The sequence below is a fragment of the Choloepus didactylus genome, assembly GCF_015220235.1.
Source record: "Choloepus didactylus isolate mChoDid1 chromosome 24 unlocalized genomic scaffold, mChoDid1.pri SUPER_24_unloc2, whole genome shotgun sequence".
Taxonomy (NCBI): domain Eukaryota; kingdom Metazoa; phylum Chordata; class Mammalia; order Pilosa; family Megalonychidae; genus Choloepus; species Choloepus didactylus.
Genome location: NW_023637605.1, coordinates 1102135 through 1123543, shown reverse-complemented (window position 1 = coordinate 1123543; position 21409 = coordinate 1102135). Strand labels below are relative to the sequence as shown.

The following is a 21409-nucleotide window of genomic DNA, read 5'->3' as shown; positions in this document are numbered from 1 at the left end:
TGCAGAGAGATGGGGTCTAGTTCAGTTGGGGAGATGATTGGGAGGTGGTTGGATGAAGGAATGACATAAGCAAAGGTGCTGAGAAGAATTTCCAAAGTGTGTGCTGGGGTCAGTGAGAAAGATCAGTTGAGTGGGGGGCTACTGTGTGTGAATGGAATCACATCTTTGGTTGCCATTGGGGTGCAAGGGAAGCCGTTGCTGTTGGGGGCTGGAGTCCCATGCCCTGACTCTTACCCTTCACCTGTCCTCAGCAGTGCAACACACGTCCCTTTGATAATGAGGAGAAGGACAAAGAGTACAAACCCCACAGCATCCCCCTTCGACAGTCTCTGCAGCCTTCCAAGTTCAATAGCTATGGCCGGCGGGCCAAGAGACTACAGCCTGATGTGAGTACTTCCCTTCTGTTTCAGGGCTTTGGGGTAGAGAGAGTACTCTCCCTCTCTATGGCTGAGGCTGTGCCCTCTGTTCCATTAATCCCCTTTTTCAGTTTTCTGAGTTCTGAGCACTAGGGCACCTCTTTGGCTTCACTCTTGTTCTTTCCTCCACCCTCAGGTGAGCTTCTGAGCTGGGTCTTGATCTGTTCATACAGTATCTTGGCATGTCTGTCCTTGTATGCCATATTCCTTCCCTGATTCACTTTGCTCATTGGGGTACAACTCTTCTTTCTACTTAAACCTATATCCTACCTCTAGGCAGAGGCTTATGTGCCAGGCATTCTTCTAGGCACTGAGAATATAAGAGCACAAGACAGACACTGTCTTTGGGCTCATTGAAGCATATAATTTAGCAGTTCATGTTAGTCGTTATCATATATTGAGTATTTACTCTATGCCAAACACTATTAGGTTTTTTAAGTAAATGTTATCCCCCAGCCCCCTCGTCACTATAAGGTAGTAGGAATTAATATTCTCATTGTACAGTTGAGGAAATTGAAATCCTGTGTTAATTTCTTTCCAAGAGAAGGCTGAAGAGGGAGCTCACTTACCGCAGTCTCCAAAAAATAGCTCTGAATTGTTGCCCTGGCCTGCCTATGTCTCAGCCCCTGGCATGAGCCCAGGTGATATATAATCTGAGCTATTGTTCTTTTAGTATGGGGTAATCTGCCCCAGATAGTAGTCTTGATTCATTTCTTTCTTTCTTCCCAGCCGGAACCCACAGAGGAAGACATAGAAAAGAATCCGGAGCTGAAGAAGCTACAGATCTATGGGGCAGGCCCCAAGATGATGGGCCTGGGCCTCATGGCCAAGGATAAGACTCTGTGGAAAAAAGGTGAGGCCTAATAGGCTGGGACAGTATGAAGGATGCACTCAACTGGGGAGAGGAGGCGGGTCCCTAACTGTCCTGGACCTGTAGAGTTGCTTTTCTCTCTCCTAGATAAGGAAGGACCTGAGTGTCTCCCAACTGTGGTGGTAAAGGAGGAGTCAGCTTCACCCAAGGCCTTCCTAGAGAGCACAGATGAGCTGAGTCACAGCCCAGAGCACTGCACCAAGATGACCATGCAGCTGCGGAGGAACCACAGCAATGCCCAGTTTGTAAGCACTAGCCCTGAGTTCCCAGTGTTCTGCTTCTCAGTCCTTCAGCAAGCATTTCCCCAGCATGACACTGGACCTTTAAGGTTGCATTAAGCAGAAAAGTAGGCCTTGTGGGCCCTGCCCTCAGGTAGCTCACTTAATTGGGGAAATAAGGCCAACTCACATGGAACAAAGAAAAAGAAAGGGTGATCAAGTGCTGTCAACATAAGACATGCTGGAAGGGCCCAGAGAAGGAGACTCATTATCCATTGCTTCAGGATGAAGGCTAAGCTCCTTATTACCATGCATGATCCAGTCCCTGCTGACCTGTAGCCTCATTCCCTAGCACTGCCCACTTCTCTCTTCTGCTATAGCCACACTGAACTACTTGTAGGTATGTTCATTTTTTTCCTCTTGAGATACACTATGCTCTTTCTTTCCCCCATGCTTTGCACATGCTGTTTCTTCCACCTGGAAGGGTTTCCTCCTGTGCCTTTGCGCTGTTGCCAAACTTCAGTTTGCTTTTAGGTTTCAGCCAGTTTCAAGTGTCACCTTTTCAATGAAGTCTTTTCCTCAGTGCTGTCTCTTTAGCTGCAGCTGATTTGAGTGCCTCCTTCTCTAGGCTCTCACAGTACCCTTCATGGACCTCTGTTGGCAGTTTTCACACTATGGTTTAATTTTTATAAGCCTGCATCTTTAGAGCATGTGTATGCTCTTAAAAGGCAGATACCATGTTTTATCTCTGTGACTGCAGAGTCAGCATAGTGCCAACACATAGGTGTTCAGTAAGCTTTTATCAAATGAATGAAAATGGGGTGTCAAAGATAGAATGATAAAGACCCTGCTCTCACAGCTCTGCCTATTTGGGGAGTTGATACATGCATGCAGTTAGACTCCAGACCTAGCATGAGTAGCCAGTACAAGGGCTATGAATGATCCAGCTGGCAAGCAGAGTGGGTTTATAATGGACTGTGGACTAGACTCTGGAGGAACCTGATGTTTGAAGGCTGGACAGGGCTTAAGTTGATGACCTTTTGCTTCCCTCCCCTGGCAGATTGAGTCGTATATATGCCGGATGTGTTCCCAAGGGGATGAAGATGACAAACTCCTACTGTGTGATGGCTGTGATGACAACTACCATATTTTCTGTCTTCTGCTGCCTCTGCCTGAGATCCCCAAGGATGTCTGGCGGTGCCCAAAATGTGTCATGGCGGTAAGGCCCCCCTAGCTCCAGTCTACATCTGCTTCATAGGGTGTTCTTGCCTTCCTTCATCTGGCCTTGTTGAGAGTAACCTTCTAGCTCAGTCACAGTCTTATGTTTTGAATGTCTGGGGTGGGGCTGGGCTGAACAGAGCTTTGGGGGAAAGACTTGGCTTCTGTCTTTTGGGAGCTCCCAGACCACCTGGGGAGGCAGGATTTATGATGAGACAGATTATGTGATGATGTATGATCAGATGCTAAATTGTGTGTTAGAAACTTTTAAGATGTAGGAGTTGAGAGGAGAAAAAAATGACTAAGGGCAGTCTTAGAAGATATCGGGAATGAGATTTGAAGGACAGGAATATTAAGGAAAAAATTGTTCTTTTGATTTCCAAGGATTTTTTTGTTTGTTTGTTTTTTAGAAAGCTTGGAAAATAGACAAATTACCTATCATCCTACTAACTAGAGATAACCATCGTTAATAGTCTGGTATATTTTCTTCTCATCTTTTTGCTGTTGCGTATATAACTACCTTTAATAAGTTTGGGATCTTTTTTATATATTTTCATTTGTTATTTCGTTATCATTTTCTGTATTATTAAATTTGTTCACAGGTATGATTTTTTTTCTTCTAGAGAATGTGTAATAGTCCATCATATGGGTATAACATTTACTTAGTTGTTTTCCTTCTATTGTGATATTTAGATTGGTTTGCAATAATGTAAACTTTAACCGTAGAAGAGCAGGAAGGTGTTCTAGACCAGGGGATGGAGGAACAACAGGAGCAAAGGTATATAGGGGAGAATGTACCTAGAATAGGTAGGGGCAGTGAGGTCTAAGAGGCCTGGGAAATCTAGCAGGGATGTTTCATGAGCTCCATACCTTCATCCAAATTTTGGGTGCTCATCAACTACCTTTCCCTCTGAGTTTCTGGAGGCAGGCATTCATTGATAGTCTCTTGTCTTATCTTAGGGACTCACTGTGGTCATAGAGACCGGATGTGTATGTGGACACAAATGAGGAAAGAGGTCAGAGCAGTGCATAATGGCCTTGGTAGTGTAGAGGAGTTTGGATACAAACATCATGGACAAGGAAGATGTCAGTTCTACTTGGCTCCCTTCTCTTAAGTGATTGTGGGCCAGTGAACCAGATTGGCATACACTTTTCAGAAATGAGCAGGATGTGTGTCTGACTCTGGGCTACACACAGTTCTCATCTAAAACCTTGAGCATAGGTACAAAGTGAGGTATGTCCTGTCTTCTGAGACAGCCTAAAGAACAAGAATAGTGTCAGGGGTTTGTCACTGTAGAAGCTGATGCCTTAGTTTCCCATCCTACAAAGTGTTAGATTATTCAGTGCCATTTTCCCAGACCTGTAGTTCCTGTCTGGACATAGAAAAAGCTTCCCTGAGCACCCTGTATTAATTCATATTTTAGCTAGAGAGAAAAGAAATGATGGCAGAAGACCACAGGATTGCATAATTAATTGAGAGCCCATGGTTTAGATAGTAAAGTCCTGAAGGAAGGAAAGATCATGGGCTGTAGTGATGAGGGAGGGCTTCCTGGAGACTTTGGGACTGAAGTTGAGTTTTGAAGAATCAGTGAAAGAAAGTGGGAGAGGACAGTCCAATCAAGAGAAACTGTATGAGCAAAGGCATGGTGGAAGTGCATGTGAGAAATGAAAAGACTAATTTAGCTGAAGTGATAGAAGAAAAAGGTGGCGCTAAAAAGGGGCCTTAACTGCAGACCTACGACTCTTCTCCTTCCCTACTCCTACCCAGTATTCAAGTTGCACTTTTGAGGATTCTCTGCCTCTTGCCTCTGCCTTTGTGGCAAGTTCTCTTGGGTTTCAGGAGTGTAAGAGGCCCCCTGAAGCCTTCGGCTTTGAGCAGGCTACCCGGGAATACACTCTGCAGAGCTTTGGCGAGATGGCTGACTCCTTTAAAGCTGACTATTTCAACATGCCTGTGCATGTAGGTGTTGGAGAGCTGGGATAGTGTTGGGGCTAGGGTCATAGGTATTGGTGCTTGATGGTCTCGGCTCTTCTGGGGCATTGGGGCCAAGATACAATGAGCCACAGTTACCTGCTATTCTTTTCCCCCCAGATGGTGCCCACAGAACTTGTAGAGAAGGAATTCTGGCGGCTGGTGAATAGCATTGAGGAAGATGTGACTGTTGAGTATGGGGCTGACATCCATTCCGAAGCATTTGGCAGTGGTTTCCCTGTCAGTGACAGTAAGCGGCACCTAACCCCTGAGGAGGAGGTAAGCAGATTCATGGGTGTTTGATAGCTGTGTGTGCTTAGGCAAGTCATTTAATAGCTGAAAGATCCAGTATCTTTGTAAGGTGGAGATAATTGTGCCTGCCTCACATGGTTGTTATGAGATTTGTATGAAATGGTGCATGTAAAGAACATGGCCTAGTGCCCGGCATGTGCAGACATGAGATTGTTTCTTTAACCTCTTTCCCTATCTATAAAATGGGGATAGTATCTATTTTGCAAATAAGAATTAAGTGAGAAGGTATATAAAATGTCTCACTAACGGGATTGTATCTGCAGGAAACAGTGAGGGTCTTTACTGTTAAAAAATAGTACAAGTATAAAAAAGTGCTATCAACAATTGTAACAGATGTTCCACACCAAGGCAAGGGGTTGGTGGTGGGGTAGGGTATGGAAATCCTGTATTTTATGCATGATTGTTCTGTAAACCCACAACTTCTCTAAGAAAAAAATTGAAAAAAAAAAGTGAGGATCCACATCTGCCTCATGAATGGGTACAGTTCCAGAGAAAGGGGTTTTTAACTTGCCAGATACTTGGGTGGGTAGGTTTATCTGTAAACCTCTCTGAAATTGAAGGCAAAATTCCATGTGTATGCATTTGGTGGGGAGAAGATCTGTAATATTCCATAGATGTTTCAGAAAGGTCTGTGACCTCAAAGTTAAGGTTCCCCCAGCTAGAACAAATAACTTGACTTAAGATCTCAGTTCCCTTAGCATAACCCTCATCCCCTTTCCATAAATACCTGACCTGACAGGAGTATGCTACCAGTGGTTGGAACCTGAATGTGATGCCAGTGTTGGAGCAGTCTGTACTGTGCCACATCAATGCAGATATCTCAGGCATGAAAGTGCCTTGGCTGTACGTGGGCATGGTCTTCTCAGCCTTTTGCTGGCATATTGAGGATCACTGGAGTTACTCCATTAACTACCTCCACTGGTGAGCAGGGGCCCTGGGGAGCCAGGGAGGCAGTCAGGGCAGGCTCCCTGCATGACCGTGGGTGTGACCACTCTGTGTCCTTTCCACTTGTACACCTTTTCACTTTGCGTGAGCCAAAGACCTGGTATGGAGTACCCTCGCTTGCAGCAGAACGTTTGGAAGAGGTGATGAAGAAGCTGACACCTGAGCTATTTGATAGCCAGCCTGATCTCCTGCACCAGCTTGTCACCCTCATGAACCCCAACACCCTCATGTCCCATGGCGTGCCGGTGAGTACCCAGGAAACAGGTACAAGGGGCAGGAATAATTTAGTGCTGTCATTTGTAGTGGTTGTGGTCTGGAATCTACTCTTTGCCCCTTTCCTGTTCCTGTTCTGTATTAGTTAGGCTATAGGTTTTGGCCACTCGAATAGAGACCCAAAATAATACTAGCTACACATACAGTGTGTTGATGAGTTCTCTGGGCCATGTGATTGAGGGCAGCACCTTAGGGGTGGCTTATCACGTCCATGTTCCAGCCAGTGGGAAAGGGAGATAGGGGAAGGAAAGGCAGGATGAAGTCTCCTTACTTTTAAAGGCACTCATCAGTTCCAGTCATTTCCCATTAGTCAAAACTTAGTCACCTGACCACATCTAACTATAAGGGAAATTGGAAATTGTGGTTCTTCTGGATTTTCATGTACCAGCTACAAATTGGAGGTCATGTTATTTGAAAGATGGCAAGAATAAATATCAGGGGACAACTTGCAGTCTCTGCCATACTTTATGTACTGTTGCCTTTTTTGGAGGAGTGGGTAGGTCTTTTTATTGAAAAGTTGAGCCCAGGGTGCTAGCCTGTCCTCCTCCTTTGTGTGTTTCTCTCCCACCTCACAAAACGTGGGGTATATAACCTGGCTTACCTGTGAGGAATTTTACATTCCTGGGAATTTCTAGTATTGATTAACATCATCGAATTATTTTTTGGTTTGGATCTTAAAATAGCCTGATCAGCAGTCCTGTAGGAGCAAAGATTAGTACATTCTCCACCCCTGCTCTAAGTCTTAGTTTATGCTACTCCTTCCTCTTCTCTTCCTCCTCTGACCTTGGCCACCCTGCCACTTAGTCTTGTGCATGGAACATAGTAGGCAGACCGTAAATAGTGAATTAATGTCTCCTTGAGATATCCTTGGGCATCTGTACAGTAGCAGTTAGACTAGGTCAGTGGTTCTCACCCAAATTTCTTTTTGCCTTCAATTGTTTTCAGGTAAGTTCACATCCTACGAGTAACAATTTTTATTATATGTTGTAGTGATATTTAACCAAGGCTAATAGTATCTAGGGAATTGGGCAGGGGAAGGCATCCTACAACAGTTCAGGCAACCCTCCTGCACTCAGAAAGGGGCGGTCCTTTCCCCTCTCCCCCTCACCCTGTTTAAGAATTATTGGACTTGTAATGTGTTTTGTTTTAAACTCTTATCTATCAAAAAATTTAAAAAAAAAACAATAAAAAACATTTCAAACAAAACCAAAACAAAAGAGTAAGGAAAACAAATAACCTAAATTAACTACATTGCTTCCAACATGTTCCTATGCTACTCCAAGAAAATTAACAAACCATAACCAAACAAAGGAATAAGAAAAACAAATAACCTGAAATAACTACATTGCTTCCAACATGTTTCTTCCATATCCCCCAAAAATTAACTGACAATAGTCATTCCTGAGCATTCCCATAACATTAAGATTACTCTCCATAACTTAATCTGTTCTTACTAGATTATTGTTTCCCCTTCATTAGTTGCTGTCTATCTGTAGGTCCCCTGCATTCTACAATATAAGACATTTATTTTACATTTTTCACAGGGGTGGTAACATACAGTATCTCCTTTTGTGCTGGTTTATTTCACTCAGATTATGTCTTCAAGGTTCATCCATGTTGTCATGTTTCACAACCTCGTGCCTTATTACTGCCGTGTAGTATTCCATCGTGTGTATATACCACATTTTGTTTATCCACTCATCTGTTCAAGGACATTTGGATTGTTTCCATCTCTTGGCATGGTCTTGGAATGTTAAGATGATCAGGAGCTCTTTCTGTTCTCTTGCTTCACAAGTAGACACTGGGTCTGAACATTGGCCCCTTTGCCTGACCCATAGCACAGCATCATCCTTGCCTGTAATGCCAAGGAAAATTCTAAGAGTAGAAAAGAATTGTCTTAAGGTTTTGGATAGTTAAGATGTTTGGATGTTAAGGTCATGTTGCTCTTTAATATTTAAAGTCTTTTTTTTATTTCTTCTAGTTATTCTAATGCTCTAGCATCCAAAAATATATATTTATATAAAGATTCAGTATTCGTAATCCTTTGTTAAATCCTATCTTGTTTGTTGCTACCCCCTTCCTCTTGTTTAATCACATTTTCAGTCTTCAGGGGTGTCTAGGCAGAGTAATCCTTAACTTTTTAAAAGAAACTTTACCATAGACTTCTTTTTTTTCATTTTTATTGAGATTGTTCAGATACCATACAATTATCCAGAGATCCAAAGTGTACAATCACTTGCCCCTGGGTACCCTCATACAGTTGTGCATCCATCACCACACTTAATTTTTGTTCAGTTTTTAGAAACTTTTCATTACTCCAGACAAGAAATAAAGTGAAAGATGAAAAAAGAAAAAAAGAAACGGAAACTCGAATCCTCCCCTATCCCTAACCAACCACCCTCAATTGTTGACTTGTAGTGTTGGTATAGTACATTTGTTACTGTTTATGAAAAAATGTTGAAATACTACTAACTGTAGTATATAGTTTGCAATAGGTATATATTTCTTCCCTACATGCCCCTCTATTATTAACTTCTAATTGTATTGCATACATTTGTCTGGTTCGTGGAAGCGATTTCTAGTATTTGTACAGTTGATCATGGACATTGCCCACCATAGGATTCAGTTTTATACATTCCCATCTTTCGACCTCCAACTTTCCTTCTGGTGACATATATGACTCTGATCCCCTTTCCTCCTCATTCACACACCATTCAGTGCTGTTAGTTATTCTCTTGCTACCGACATCCCTGTTCATTTCCAAACATTTAAGTGCATCCTAATTGAACATTCTGCTCATACTAAGCAACCACTCCCCATTGTTAAGCCTCGTCCTATATCTTGGTACCTTATATTTCATGTCTATGAGTTTACATATTATAATTAGTTCCTATCAGTGAGACCCTGCAATAATTGTCCTTACATGTCTGGCTTATTTCACTCAGTATATTGCCCTCGAGGTTTTGTCATCAACCCGTTTTGTTTTTTTTTTTTTAATATGGTTTTGTTCACTCACCATACATTCCATCCCAAGTAAATAATCAGTGGTTCTCTGCATGGTCATACATTTATGTGTTCACCACCTTCACCACTATCTATATAAGGGCATCTGCATTTCTTCCACAAGGCAGGAGGGAGAGTCAAAGAAGGTAGAGAGGCAAAAGAAAGAGAAAAAAAAAAGACAGCTAGGAAGCAGCGAAAGGAAAAATAACCTTAAATCAAAGTAGAATAAAGAGTCAGACAATACCACCAATGTCAAGTGTCTAACATGCCTCCCCTATCCCTCCTTATCTGCATTTACCTTGGTATATCACCTTTGTTACATTAAAGGAAGCATAATACAATGATTCTATTAGTTACAGTCTCTAGTTTATGCTGATTGCATCCCTCCCCCAATGCCTCCCCATTTTTAACACCTTGCAAGGTTGACACTTGCTTGTTCTCCCTCATAAAAGAACGTATTTGTACATTTTATCACAATTGTTGAATACTCTAGATTTCACCAAGTTACACAGTCCCAGTTTTTATCTTTCCTCCTTTCTTGTGGTGTCTCACATGCTCCCCACCTTCCTCTCAACCATATTCATAGTTATCTTTGTTCAGTGTACTTACATTGTTGTGCGACCATCTCCCAAGATTGTGTTCCAAACCATGCACTCCTGTCTTCTATCACTCTGCAGTGCTCCCTTTAGTATTTCCTATAGGGCAGGTGTCTTGTTCACAAAGTCTTCATTGTCTGTCAGAAAATATTTTGAGCTCTCCCTCATATTTGAAGGACAGCTTTGCTGCATATATGATTCTTGGTTGGCAGGTTTTCTCTTTCAGTATTTTAAATGTATCACACCACTTCCTTCTTGCCTCCATGGTTTCTGCTGAGAGATCCGCACATAGTCTTATTAAGCTTCCTTTGTATGTAATGGATTGCTTTTCTTTTGCTGCTTTCAGGATTCTCTCTTTGTCTTTGACATTTGATAATCTGATTATTAAGTGTCTTGGCGTAGGCCTGTTCAGATCTCTTCTGTTTGGAGTACGCTGCGCTTCTTGGATCTGTAATTTTATGTCTTTCATAAGAGATGGGAAGTTTTCATTAATTATTTCCTCTATTATTGCTTCTGCCCCTTTTCCCTTCTCTTCTCCTTCTGGGACACCAATGAGACGTACATTATTGTACTTTGTTTCATCCTTGAGTTCCTGGAGACATTGCTCATATTTTTTCATTCTTTTCTCCATCTGCTCCTTTGCGTGTAGACTTTCAGGTGTTTTGTTCTCCAGTTCCTGGGTGTTTTCTTCTGCCTCTTGAGATCTGCTATTGTATGTTTCCATTGTGTCTTTCATCTCTTGTGTTGTGCCTTTCATTTCCATAGATTCTACTAGTTCTTTTTTTTTGAACTTTTGATTTCTGCCACATGTATGCCCAGTGATTCCTTTACAGCCTCTATCTCTTTTGCAATATCTTCTCTAAACGTTTTGAATTGATTTAGCATCAGTTGTTTAAATTCCTGTATCTCAGTTGAAATGTATGTTTGTTCCTTTGACTGGGCCATAACTTTGTTTTTCTTAGTGTAGGTTGTAATTTTCTGTTGTCTAGGCATGGTTTCTTTAGTTATCCGAATCAGGTTTGCCCAGACCAGAACAGGTTCAGGTCCCAGAGGGAAGAAATATTCAGTATCTGGTTTCCCTGAGGGTGTGTCTTAGAAAATTGCTCCACCCTGTGATGCCTCAGGTTACTGTGCTTTTCTGCCCAGCAGGTGATGCCTGTTAGCCTGTAATTCTTTTTTTTTTTTTTTTTTACATTACAAAAGAATTTTATTTATGGACACTAAGAATTGAATTTCACAAAGTTTTTACATCACAAAATATTATTCTTCCTTTGATTCTTTCCAACCATTAGAAAATATAAAGATCAACTTAGCTCATATACAAAAACAAGTGGTGAGCCAGATTTGGTCTCCTGGCCATAACCTACCATCCCCTGGTTTAGAATAAGACTCTCATGACAGACGAGGAGTTGGGGACGGGTCACCTAGCACAGAGGAGATTCTCCCAAAAGCCTGTAATTCTTGACTGGTGTGAGGAGGTGTGGCCGTGTTCCCCCAGGCTCTGGGGTCTGGTTCTGAATGGAAAGGGCCCCACCCTGTTCCTCCTAGAGAAGACAGATCCCCCAAGTGGAGGTCATTAGCATTTCAATGGTCTCTCTCTTTGCTTGTGCTGTCTCCACCCTTCCCTGGGTCAAAGCCCTGGAAACTGAAAATGACTGGGGCTTTTTCGACTGAGCCAAAAAAGAAACAGATAGCCCCCTTCAGACCCAGCCCAAGGCTACCCTCTGGCTCTCCCAGGTTAGTCGTCACCCAAAGCCTCTGTCTGTTTTTTGGGGATGCATACCTGTAGTGAGCAGTTCACACTCGCTACTTAAAACCGCAGTTGGAGCTCAGCTGAGCTGTATTCGCTTGCTGGGAGAGAGCTTCTCTCTGGCACCATGAGGCTTTTCAGCTCAGGCTATCAGGGAGGGGGTCTCGTGACTTGGATCTGCAGGTCTTACTTACAGATTTTATGCTGTAGTTCTCGGGCATTCCTCCCAATTCAGGTTGGTGGATGATGAGTGGATGGTCTCATTTGTCCCCCCACAGTTATTCTGGATTATTTACTAGTTGTTTCTGGTTTTTTGTAGTTGTTCCTGGGGGACTACTTAGCTTCCACTCCTCTCTATGCCACCATCTTGCCCCTCCTCCATACCATAGACTTTTAAACGTGTTCTTTGCTTCCATCTCCACAGTATTTCTCTGGCCAGCTAGCTGATACATCTTTACCCTATCCCTCCTATAGGTAGTTCTCAACATCTCCAGGCTTTTTGGCCTTGGCAGTATCCGTACAATCCAAGGCATCTGATTTTCATGTTGTCTCTGCTGGCATGCTGCAGTTTAGCTAGCTGGATCTCCCCCAGAGCTATCTTTAGCCCCCTCCCTGGGGCCTTTTTGGTGGGAGAGGCCATTTCTTTTTATCGATATATAATGTAAATATTATTTTTGTCAAAAAAGAAATATGACCTCTTTCTAAAAAATGGAAAATAGAAAAATCATCCTTGTTTCCTCCACCCTAAATGTTTTGTTATGTTTCCATCTAGTACTCTATGTAAATTTTGACATAGCACTACTGAGTGTATGAATTTTATCATTGGTTTTGTGTCTAGCTTCTCTCACTTAGAATAATGTTTTTGAGGTTTAACCATGTCATAATGTGTATCAGTACTTTATTCCTTTTTTATGGCTGAATAATATTTCATTGTGTATATATACCGTGTTCTTTTTATCTATTAATCAGCTCATAGAGATGTGGGTTTTTACTTTTTAACCATTCATAATAGTCATTTTTAACAGCTGTAGAATGTGAGGAGAGCTTTTCTAAACAACTATATAGAAAAGAGTAAAGTGACATTGCCAAAATTAGGGGGCCAGTTGAGAGGAAGTCAGGAGCACTAGGTTCTACTCTTGGCTCCACTACCTGAGGCTTTTCTAGGGCTCAGTTTTCACATCTATAAAATTAAGGCTGGATTATCACAATAACCAAAGGGGGCAACAACTCAAGTTCCCATCAATAGGTAGAAACATTATACCTATTGAAATAAGCTAGACACAAAAGGGCAAATATTGCATGATTCCACTATATGAATATCTAGAATAAGCAAATTCATAGAGACAGAAAGCAGATTAACAGTTACCAGGGGCTTGGGGAGGGAGGAATGGGGGAGTTATTGCTTAATGGACACAGAGTGATGAAAAGGTTTTGGTAATGGATGGTGGTGATGACAGCCAACATTGTGAATGTACTTAGTACCACTGAATTGTACACTTAAAAATGGTTAAGATGGGAAATTTTATGTTATAAATGTGTTACCACAATAAAATTTTAAAAAGAGAAAAAAAAGTTAACACTGGGGCTAGATCATTCAGCAAATATTGCTAGAGCTCCTGTGTGCAAGGACTCTGGTCAGCATCCTGAAGGTAAATAAACCAGTTCCCCACATTAGGGTATGCATAGCTAAGTGGAGGTCTGAGATGAGTAAGCAAGTGGAATAAAGTCTGTTAGACAACATTTAGGATGGGGTGGTCAGGAGAGGGTTTGTAGAGGAGGTGAGCCCTGAAGAAAGAGTTAAGAGTTTGCGTGGCTTTATCATGTGGACATGGGACTTCTAGTGAGGAACTCTCAGCAGAGGCATGGCATGGTCAGATTTGCATGTTTTGGAAAACCATTCTGGCATTTGGTAATGGTGGCCAGGCCAATAATAAAGGCAAGAAATAGTGATGCTGTCTCTAAGTAGAGATAGATTTGAGGAGTCGGAACTAATGAATAACCTGAATAAATGTGAAGATACTTTATTTTCATGAGTGGAAAGATTCATTGATTGTCTCCAAATTGATTTAGAATCCTGGCAGAGGAATCTTTGGTTTGAAGGGTATGAATATTTTAGGTTCTTAATACATACGATTAAATTCGCTTTCCAGAGAGTGGAATCTATTGATCCCCTTACCTGCATGATACCCATTTCACTGTATCTTTGCCAGCGTTGAATATTTATCTTAAAAACTTTGTAAGACTTCTTAGTAAGGATGGCAAATTAATCATACACATGGCTACTTCCACTTCTTACTGAAACCTCACTAAAATGACAAAAAGGGTTTTTTTTTTAATGTAAATCACAGAGATGAAGAAAATGAGAGGAGACAATGATCAACAAAATTTTGGAAACTAGAAACCAGACAAGAAAACTGAATCCTAAGCCAGTACTTGTGACATTTAGAACCAACCTTGTTTACACTGCATATTCACCAATAGGTTCAGAAGTTGGTGGCACCAAGCATTCTGGGGATAAAGATGGATGAGATGAAAGTAAGTATTGGCTCAAGTAGGAAGTGGTGAGATCTCCTATGCTGGGCAGCTATGAATTTGACCCTCCCTTACTCTTTCAGAAGAACTGGAGATCTCTGCATTGAAGTCTTCCAGGTACAGTTGAGGGTAGACTAGTGACAGTAGTAAGATTCATCAATGTATATGTAGTGGATACCAAGATTCCCAGCCTTCTTCCTCTTGGCTCTTGGAACACTGACAGTCAGGCCTTTTGTGTGCAGAAAAATTGGTTTTTTTCTGTGGGGAATCTGATTGGCCTGAGAGAAAACATTTAGGTTTTCCCAAAGTAAATGGCCCAACCAGATCATCTTACTATAAGCTCACTGTTACCAAGTTTCACTTATGCACTCAGAGCCTCCATTCAATTTTTTTTATCTTTTACTCTTAAATATAAGGAGATGGCCTCAGATTAACAGAAAACTGAGGAAAACCTATAAAATGACAGAGAACCAAACAGAAAAAAAAGTAACTTGGAGAAAACAGTGAGGCAGAGAGAAGTAAATTTTAAAAGGGAAATGTGATGGTTCTGTGAGCCAGTGATTATATACTTCTCATGGTTTGTATGGTGTGTGAAAAGAGAGAGAGACAGAGAGATTTGTATGGTACCTGAAAGTATCTAGATAGATAAGATAGAAAGGAAAAAGGAAAGGAAAGAGAAGAAGAAACCTTATTAACATCTTCAGAGAGAGACATATACTGCAAACATGAAATAAGAACAGGATATTAACAAGAAACAAACTGAGAACAAAGAGGGGCTCTTGGAAATTAAAATTACGTTAGCAAAAGTGAAAAACTCAGAAAAAGGTTTAGAAGCATAAAAAGTTGAGAAAATCTCCCAGGAAATAGAATAAAAAGAAAAAGATGGAAACAGGTAGAAAAAGTTAGAGATCTGTTCAGAAGGTTTATTTAAATAATAGGAGTTCCGGAAAGAGAGAATAGAGAAAGTCAAGAAGAAGAAATCATTCAAGAAAATTTTCCAGAACTGAAGGACATGTGTTACCAGAATTAAATACATGGAGGAAAATACGAGAACCAGTAGAATCCTATAAACCTGACAGAGAAAACAGGTTTAATTCAAAGCATTAGAAATCAGAATGGCTTTCAACATTTCAATAGCAACCCTGGAATCTAGAAGACTGAAGCAATGCCTTCAAAATGATTTTCAACTTAGAATCTTATACCTTGTCAAATTATCAACCAAGTATATGAAAGTAGAATAGAGACATTTTCAAACTAAAAAAAATTCTTTCCACCATTTCTCAGGAAGCAATTGGAGGGTGTACTAGAGCTCAAAGGAATAAACCAAGGAGGAGGAAGACATGGAATCTAGAAAATAGGAGAGTGACAATTCAGGGAGGACAGCTGCTTCCAATCGGAACAAATCAGAAGGCTCCATGAGAGACTGTTATAGGAAGGTGCAAATTGATAGGAGAGAGATTTGGGTACTTGTCAGAAAGTTTGGGATTAAATTATTAATACCTGCATGGAAAACTAAGCAAATTGAGAAAGAAGGAGCTATTTTTAACATAGTCTAGATGCATGTTATTTTGGCTTTGAAGTTAAATACCAAAATAATCAGAAGAAAGAGCTTGCTTCTGGGGGAGGGGAGAATGGCAGGATCTTCTGATTTTGTAACAGACCTTGTAGAATCATTTGGCTATTGAAACTGCATATATGACAGATATAAATAATCAATGGAAAATGCTTTATCAGGTTAATGAAAAGTGATGTTTTAAATTTTTATAAAAATTTCCAGGGAGGTTGAAATATTTTGGTATGTACATTTCCTAGTTTTGACTCTTAAATCTTCCTATTGTCTGTCAACACAAATAAAAAACTTGGGAGTAGAGACCTTAGTCCATCTTTTCAGAGCTGGAAGATTTGGGATTCTGTTGTCAGACTGTATTTCCTTAGGCTTTTCTTTGTCTCCTTAAGGACCTTGCACTTAGATCAGGTTTCTGTGGACTGTGGATGACCTTTGTCTCACCACCTTCGGCCTATCTTCTTCCTCAGGTTGTCCGCACAAACCAGTGTGCTGGAGAATCGTCATCACCTTCCCCTGTGCTTACCACAGTGGCTTCAACCAAGGCTACAACTTTGCTGAGGCTGTCAACTTTTGCACTGCTGACTGGGTGAGTCTGGAGTGTGGTGGGCTGACAGGGAGAAGCAGGAGAGTTGTGGGGAAGCTTGAGGCACCATGGCCTCCAGACTCAGCCACACTCAACCTTGAATCTATTCACAGCTGCCTGCTGGGCGCCAGTGCATTGAGCACTACCGCCAGCTTCGAAGATACTGTGTCTTCTCCCATGAGGAGCTCATATGTAAGATGGCTGCCTGCCCAGAGAAGCTGGACCTGAACCTGGCAGCAGCTGTGCATAAGGAAATGTTCATCATGGTGCAGGAAGAGCATCGTCTACGAAAGGCCCTGCTGGAGAAGGTGGGTGGTAGGGAGAGTGCCTGGGTCAAACATCCTTATCTGGTAGAGGTTGGGGGAGGAAGGGACAGCACCACAAAATAGAAGATGTAGCCTCTACTCTCGGGGTGTAGTGAAAAGAGGTAGACACGTGATCGAAAACCATGTTCCGTTCTCTGTTCTGCCATTTACTTGCAACCTTAGGCAAGTTAGTTAACCTCACTTGAGTGTCAGTTTCCCTATCTGAAAAATGGAGATTATAATAGTTTTTATCTTTTTGGATAGTTGAGCAGATTAAAGATAAGGTTTGTTAAGTAATTGGCCAGTAGTAGATGCTGGTGTAGCTGCTTTTCATCATTATTTAAATAAGCCAACAAGATAGACTTATGGAAACCCCCACCATTGACTAGCTGGGTGACCTTTTCAAGTTAACCTCTCATAGTCTTACTTTCCCACTCTGTAAAATGAGAATAAGGACCTAACTTGCAAGGTGGTTGCAAAGCTTGAGCAAGGTGATTTATGTCAAAGCATCTATTACTGTACTTATGTGTAGGAGCTGCATGAAGAAAATGATTGAAATATGGAAACTTTGTTAGGAAATGCCATTTAATGACATTCAGATCATTCAGTAACTCAAGCTAGAGTAATAATATTACCAAGTAGGAGGAGGTCCTACTTTAATAGGTTTCTCAGTAGGGGTTGCTGCTACAGAGCTATAAAGCCCACTCATATAGTTCAGCCTTCTTAAAGTTACACTTACCCAGTTAGGGAACTAACTTAGTAAGGATCCTCCATAAGATTTCAAAGGAACACTGGTCCTGAGGGACCCCTTGCTGCTTTTTTGGGTAATAGTTTATTATTTTAAATCTCATTTATAACTTTCCTGTGAACATGGAGAACCCTAAGGAGAATTGCAGCTCTAGTAAGTGTATGGGCCTTGCAGTCTGTTGTATTAGTTGGTGAGCCCCTAGGCTTTTCAAGGATCATTTTCTGTCTCTAAGAGCCGTTCAGCACTGTTACTAAATGATGACTCTGGCTGTGCTAAGCTATGGGAAGGAGCCAAAGGGAAGTGGGGAGAATAGACATTCTCTTCCTGACATTCAGAATTCTTTACACTTGGCCCTTACTTACCTTAGATTAAGGTTCTGTCCCCCCATTCCCACCCCCCGTCTTGATATTCTTTGAAAGATTGTGTATGTGCTTGTGAGTGCTTTTCTGGGGAGAGGGCTCATAGTTCGCATGCATTTCTCAATGGAGTCCATGATCCAAACAAAAACAAAAGCGAAAACCCAGGGGCTTCACCCTTAGAGGCTTTTCTGCCTTTGAAGTCAAAATTGACTGCAGTCATAATTCTCATTTTGGGCAAGTTGCTGACTCTCTTGAGACTTCCTCAGTAAAATAAAATTGGCCTGTGAAATAGGTATTCTTGTCTGAAAATTAGAGATAACAGTAAATGTTAGTTGAGCACTTATTTTTAGTGCTAATGTGCTTCTCTAAGTCCTTCTATTGCTTTGTCATTGCTAAACCTCATGAAGATGATACTGTTATCTCCATTTTGCAAGATAAGGAAACTGAAACCCAGAGAAGTTTAAATAATTTCCTCAAGATCACATAGCTAATAAGCAGTGGAGCAGGATTTGTAATATGCAGTAGATTCGTATCTCATGCAGGGGTTACGTTTCACAGTCATTATGTAAGACAAATTGTCATAGTCAAAATTTCCCTTTTAAATCCCTAAAATTGCCCATTATGTTTAACATTGTATTGTCTCTTGATTATTCTAACACAGCCAGCTTTTCGTCCATTTTTGGAATAGATTGCTTTTTCTTCCTCTGAGCAACAGATGAAGTCATTGGTTTAGATTTGGAAGCTATGTCACTGAAAAAATGTGTGTCTTTAAAAACTAGACACGAGCACATACAGTTGAATTTTTATAAGTTAAATTTGTGCATGCAGTGTCTTCTGTCTGCTAAGCAGCCAGCACGGTACCTGGAAAACGGTGGGCCCTGGGTAACTGGAAGAGCCTGCATTGTTCCCGGTACACACCCTCCATGCTAGCCAGTCCTTTATTTTGGCTACTTCCACACATTGCCAACTCTTTGGTGTCCTGGTCTACCACTTTCCTCACCTTTCTTGCCCAAAAGGCCCTTTTTGCTTATCTGATTTTTCTTCCTCTATGAAATTCTCTCTGCCTCGGCCCACGCTGATCTTGCCCTTCTTTGTCTGATTCCCCCAGCTTTAAGAGTTTGAGCTTTACAAAGGCAGTTGTGTGGGGTTTGGTTTTCCCTACTGTCATCATCATAGATTTAAGCCTAGGTCTGTGAGATGGGGGTTTCTACAACCTTGTTCTGATTTTACATAATGTGTGTGGGTTGAACACTCCCAGGGCATCACAGAGACTGAGCGAGAGGCTTTCGAGCTGCTTCCAGATGATGAGCGCCAGTGCATCAAGTGCAAGACCACATGCTTCCTATCAGCCTTGGCCTGCTATGACTGTCCAGATGGCCTTGTCTGCCTTTCCCACATCAATGACCTCTGCAAATGCTCCAGTAGCCGGCAGTACCTACGGTGAGCATCGGGCCTACCTGGTAGAAGTGGTGCATGGTGGAGGAGGCAGCACTGAGCCAGATGTGTGCTCCCTTCTCCTTGTCATCCAGGTATCGGTATACCTTGGATGAGCTTCCTGCCATGTTGCATAAGCTGAAGGTTCGGGCCGAGTCCTTTGACACTTGGGCCAACAAAGTGTGAGTGTCCCTGGAGGTGGAGGATGGGCAGAAGCGCAGTGAGTGATGGGGGGACAGAGGGACTCCACAGGCAAGTTCTATTCCCTTTTCTTCTGTACCCCCAACCCTCCTCCTCTGCCTTTCCTCAATACTGCCTACTTCTTGCTGCTCTCATTTCTCTCCAGGCCTTGAAGAGCTGAGACCACTAGAGTCTGAGGCCCGTGAGTGAAGGTTTCCTAATAGTGAGCTGCTGCAACGACTGAAGACTTGCCTGAGTGACGCGGAGGCTTGCGTGTCCCGGGCTCTGGGACTGGTCAGCGGCCAGGAAGCTGGGTATAGCAGCATGAGGTGTTGAGACAGAGAGAGCCTGCTGAGGATCCAGTACCTAGTAAAAGTGCTATGAAGGGTGAAACTCGTGTGTACCATTGGGCAGACTGGACATCAGTAGGAAGCTGGCAGCACTGGATTGTGAGATGGCCTGGGAGGTATTAGGGAGGGCAAGGAGAATGGAGGCAACTTAGAATGGAGAGGAGTGCCTCAGTGATAAGAAGGCTAGAGGTGTTTTGTTTGTTTTTTTAATCAGTGCCTGAAAGAGAGTTGAGGGCAAGGCTGAGGGATTTTGTGGGCAGGGAGTAGTAGTGAAAGGTTTAGGGGCAAGGAAGGGACACAGAAGCATAAACCTGATCTTAGTTGCACAGCTATAGAGTTCACAGTGGAGGATGATGGATTAAAAAGTCCATCTTCTGTTACCATTAGTTAATTTCTAGCCATTCCCCCAAATATATTTTCCTCTTCTCCAATTCTTTCCCTTCATCATATAAACATGCTCATATCTTAAAACTCTCCCTCCAGCCAACCTGGGCTTCTGGGAGAACTCTGAGGCTTGAGAGATCAAGGTGGGCAAGGTGTGGTGAGGAAAGGTGGAGGGAGGGGGCTGGGTTTGTACCTGAAACCCCGTATGTGAAACTCCATAGCCCCCACAGGGTAGCTGGTCTACAGATGACTCTGGCTGAGCTCCGGGCCTTTCTGGACCAGATGAACAACCTGCCTTGTGCCATGCACCAGATTGGGGATGTCAAGGTGAGAAGGGGTGGGCTTGCAGTGCTGCTGAGGGATTAGGGGGATTGAGGACCTGAGCAGTAGGCCACTCTTGGTTCCCTTAAATATCTTGAAGTATTTGGGCAAGACCAAATGTATTTGGGCAAGGCTAAATGCACATGTGAAGAAATAGTGGAAAGTGTGAGGCAAAAGATCTAAGGACTGCCTCTTGGAAATGGGATTTCTGGAGCAGATGGTATGAGTATGGGATGCAGAGTCAAGGGCATGTTTCCTGGAGAAGAATGGAGGAGAAGAAAGTGATGAGGGTATTTGTTGGGCCTGGAAAGTTGAGCAAAGTTTGTGAAGGTAGAGAAGAAGAAAGATGGAGACAGCAACGGATACCAGGGGAGATGAGGGTTTGTGAGAAGGTTAAACATAGCTTAGCATTTTTTAGGGCAGAGGGTCTCTTGGTGCTATACATCAGAAGCCTCTGGGGAGTTAAATAAAGTGCAGATTCTTAACCAACTGCTATTAAGGATCTCTAGGGGCCAGGCCCAGGAATCTGCATTTTGAACAAATTCCCCCAGGGTATTCTAATGGCTAGTCAGTGTTGGGAACCACTGTCTTAGGACATGGAGGTGGAGGAAAGCCCAACCCAAGGTAGGCTTGCTTCTTCCAAAAGCTAAGAAGCTTGTTTTTCATCCTGTCTCCTGATAGGGTATTCTGGAACAGGTGGAAGCCTACCAGGCTGAGGCCAGTGAGGCCCTGGCCTCACTGCCTTCCAGTCCAGCATTACTGCAGTCCCTGTTGGAGAAGGGGCAACAGCTGGGAGTGGAGGTGCCTGAAGCTCAGCATCTCCAGCGGCAAGTGGAACAGGCACGATGGCTCGATGAGGTGAAACATACGCTGGCCCCCTCAGCCCGAAGGGGCACCTTGGCTGTCATGCGGGGACTGTTGGTTGTGGGTGCCAGTGTAGCCCCCAGCCCTGCTGTGGATAAGGCCCAGGCTGAGCTGCAGGAGCTACTGACCATTGCTGAACGTTGGGAGGAGAAGGCTCATCTCTGCCTGGAGGCCAGGTAAGTCCAGCTTCTACCTCTTCCTGCCCTAT

At 42.6% G+C, this 21409-nt stretch overlaps 1 protein-coding gene across 1 annotated transcript in view; it reads left to right on the top strand.

Annotated features, from left to right (window-relative positions):
• Window positions 1–21409, top strand: part of LOC119525171 (lysine-specific demethylase 5C-like) — a 41022-nt gene that overhangs the window by 15399 nt on the left and 4214 nt on the right. Inside the window, 16 exon segments of the mRNA XM_037823775.1 lie at window positions 255–386; window positions 1146–1269; window positions 1375–1532; window positions 2566–2724; window positions 4564–4683; window positions 4816–4974; window positions 5747–5928; window positions 6035–6197; window positions 16141–16168; window positions 16171–16259; window positions 16370–16564; window positions 18927–19108; window positions 19198–19322; window positions 19449–19596; window positions 20238–20343; window positions 21019–21377. Coding sequence (XP_037679703.1) covers window positions 255–386; window positions 1146–1269; window positions 1375–1532; window positions 2566–2724; window positions 4564–4683; window positions 4816–4974; window positions 5747–5928; window positions 6035–6197; window positions 16141–16168; window positions 16171–16259; window positions 16370–16564; window positions 18927–19108; window positions 19198–19322; window positions 19449–19596; window positions 20238–20343; window positions 21019–21377 — 2429 coding nt within the window.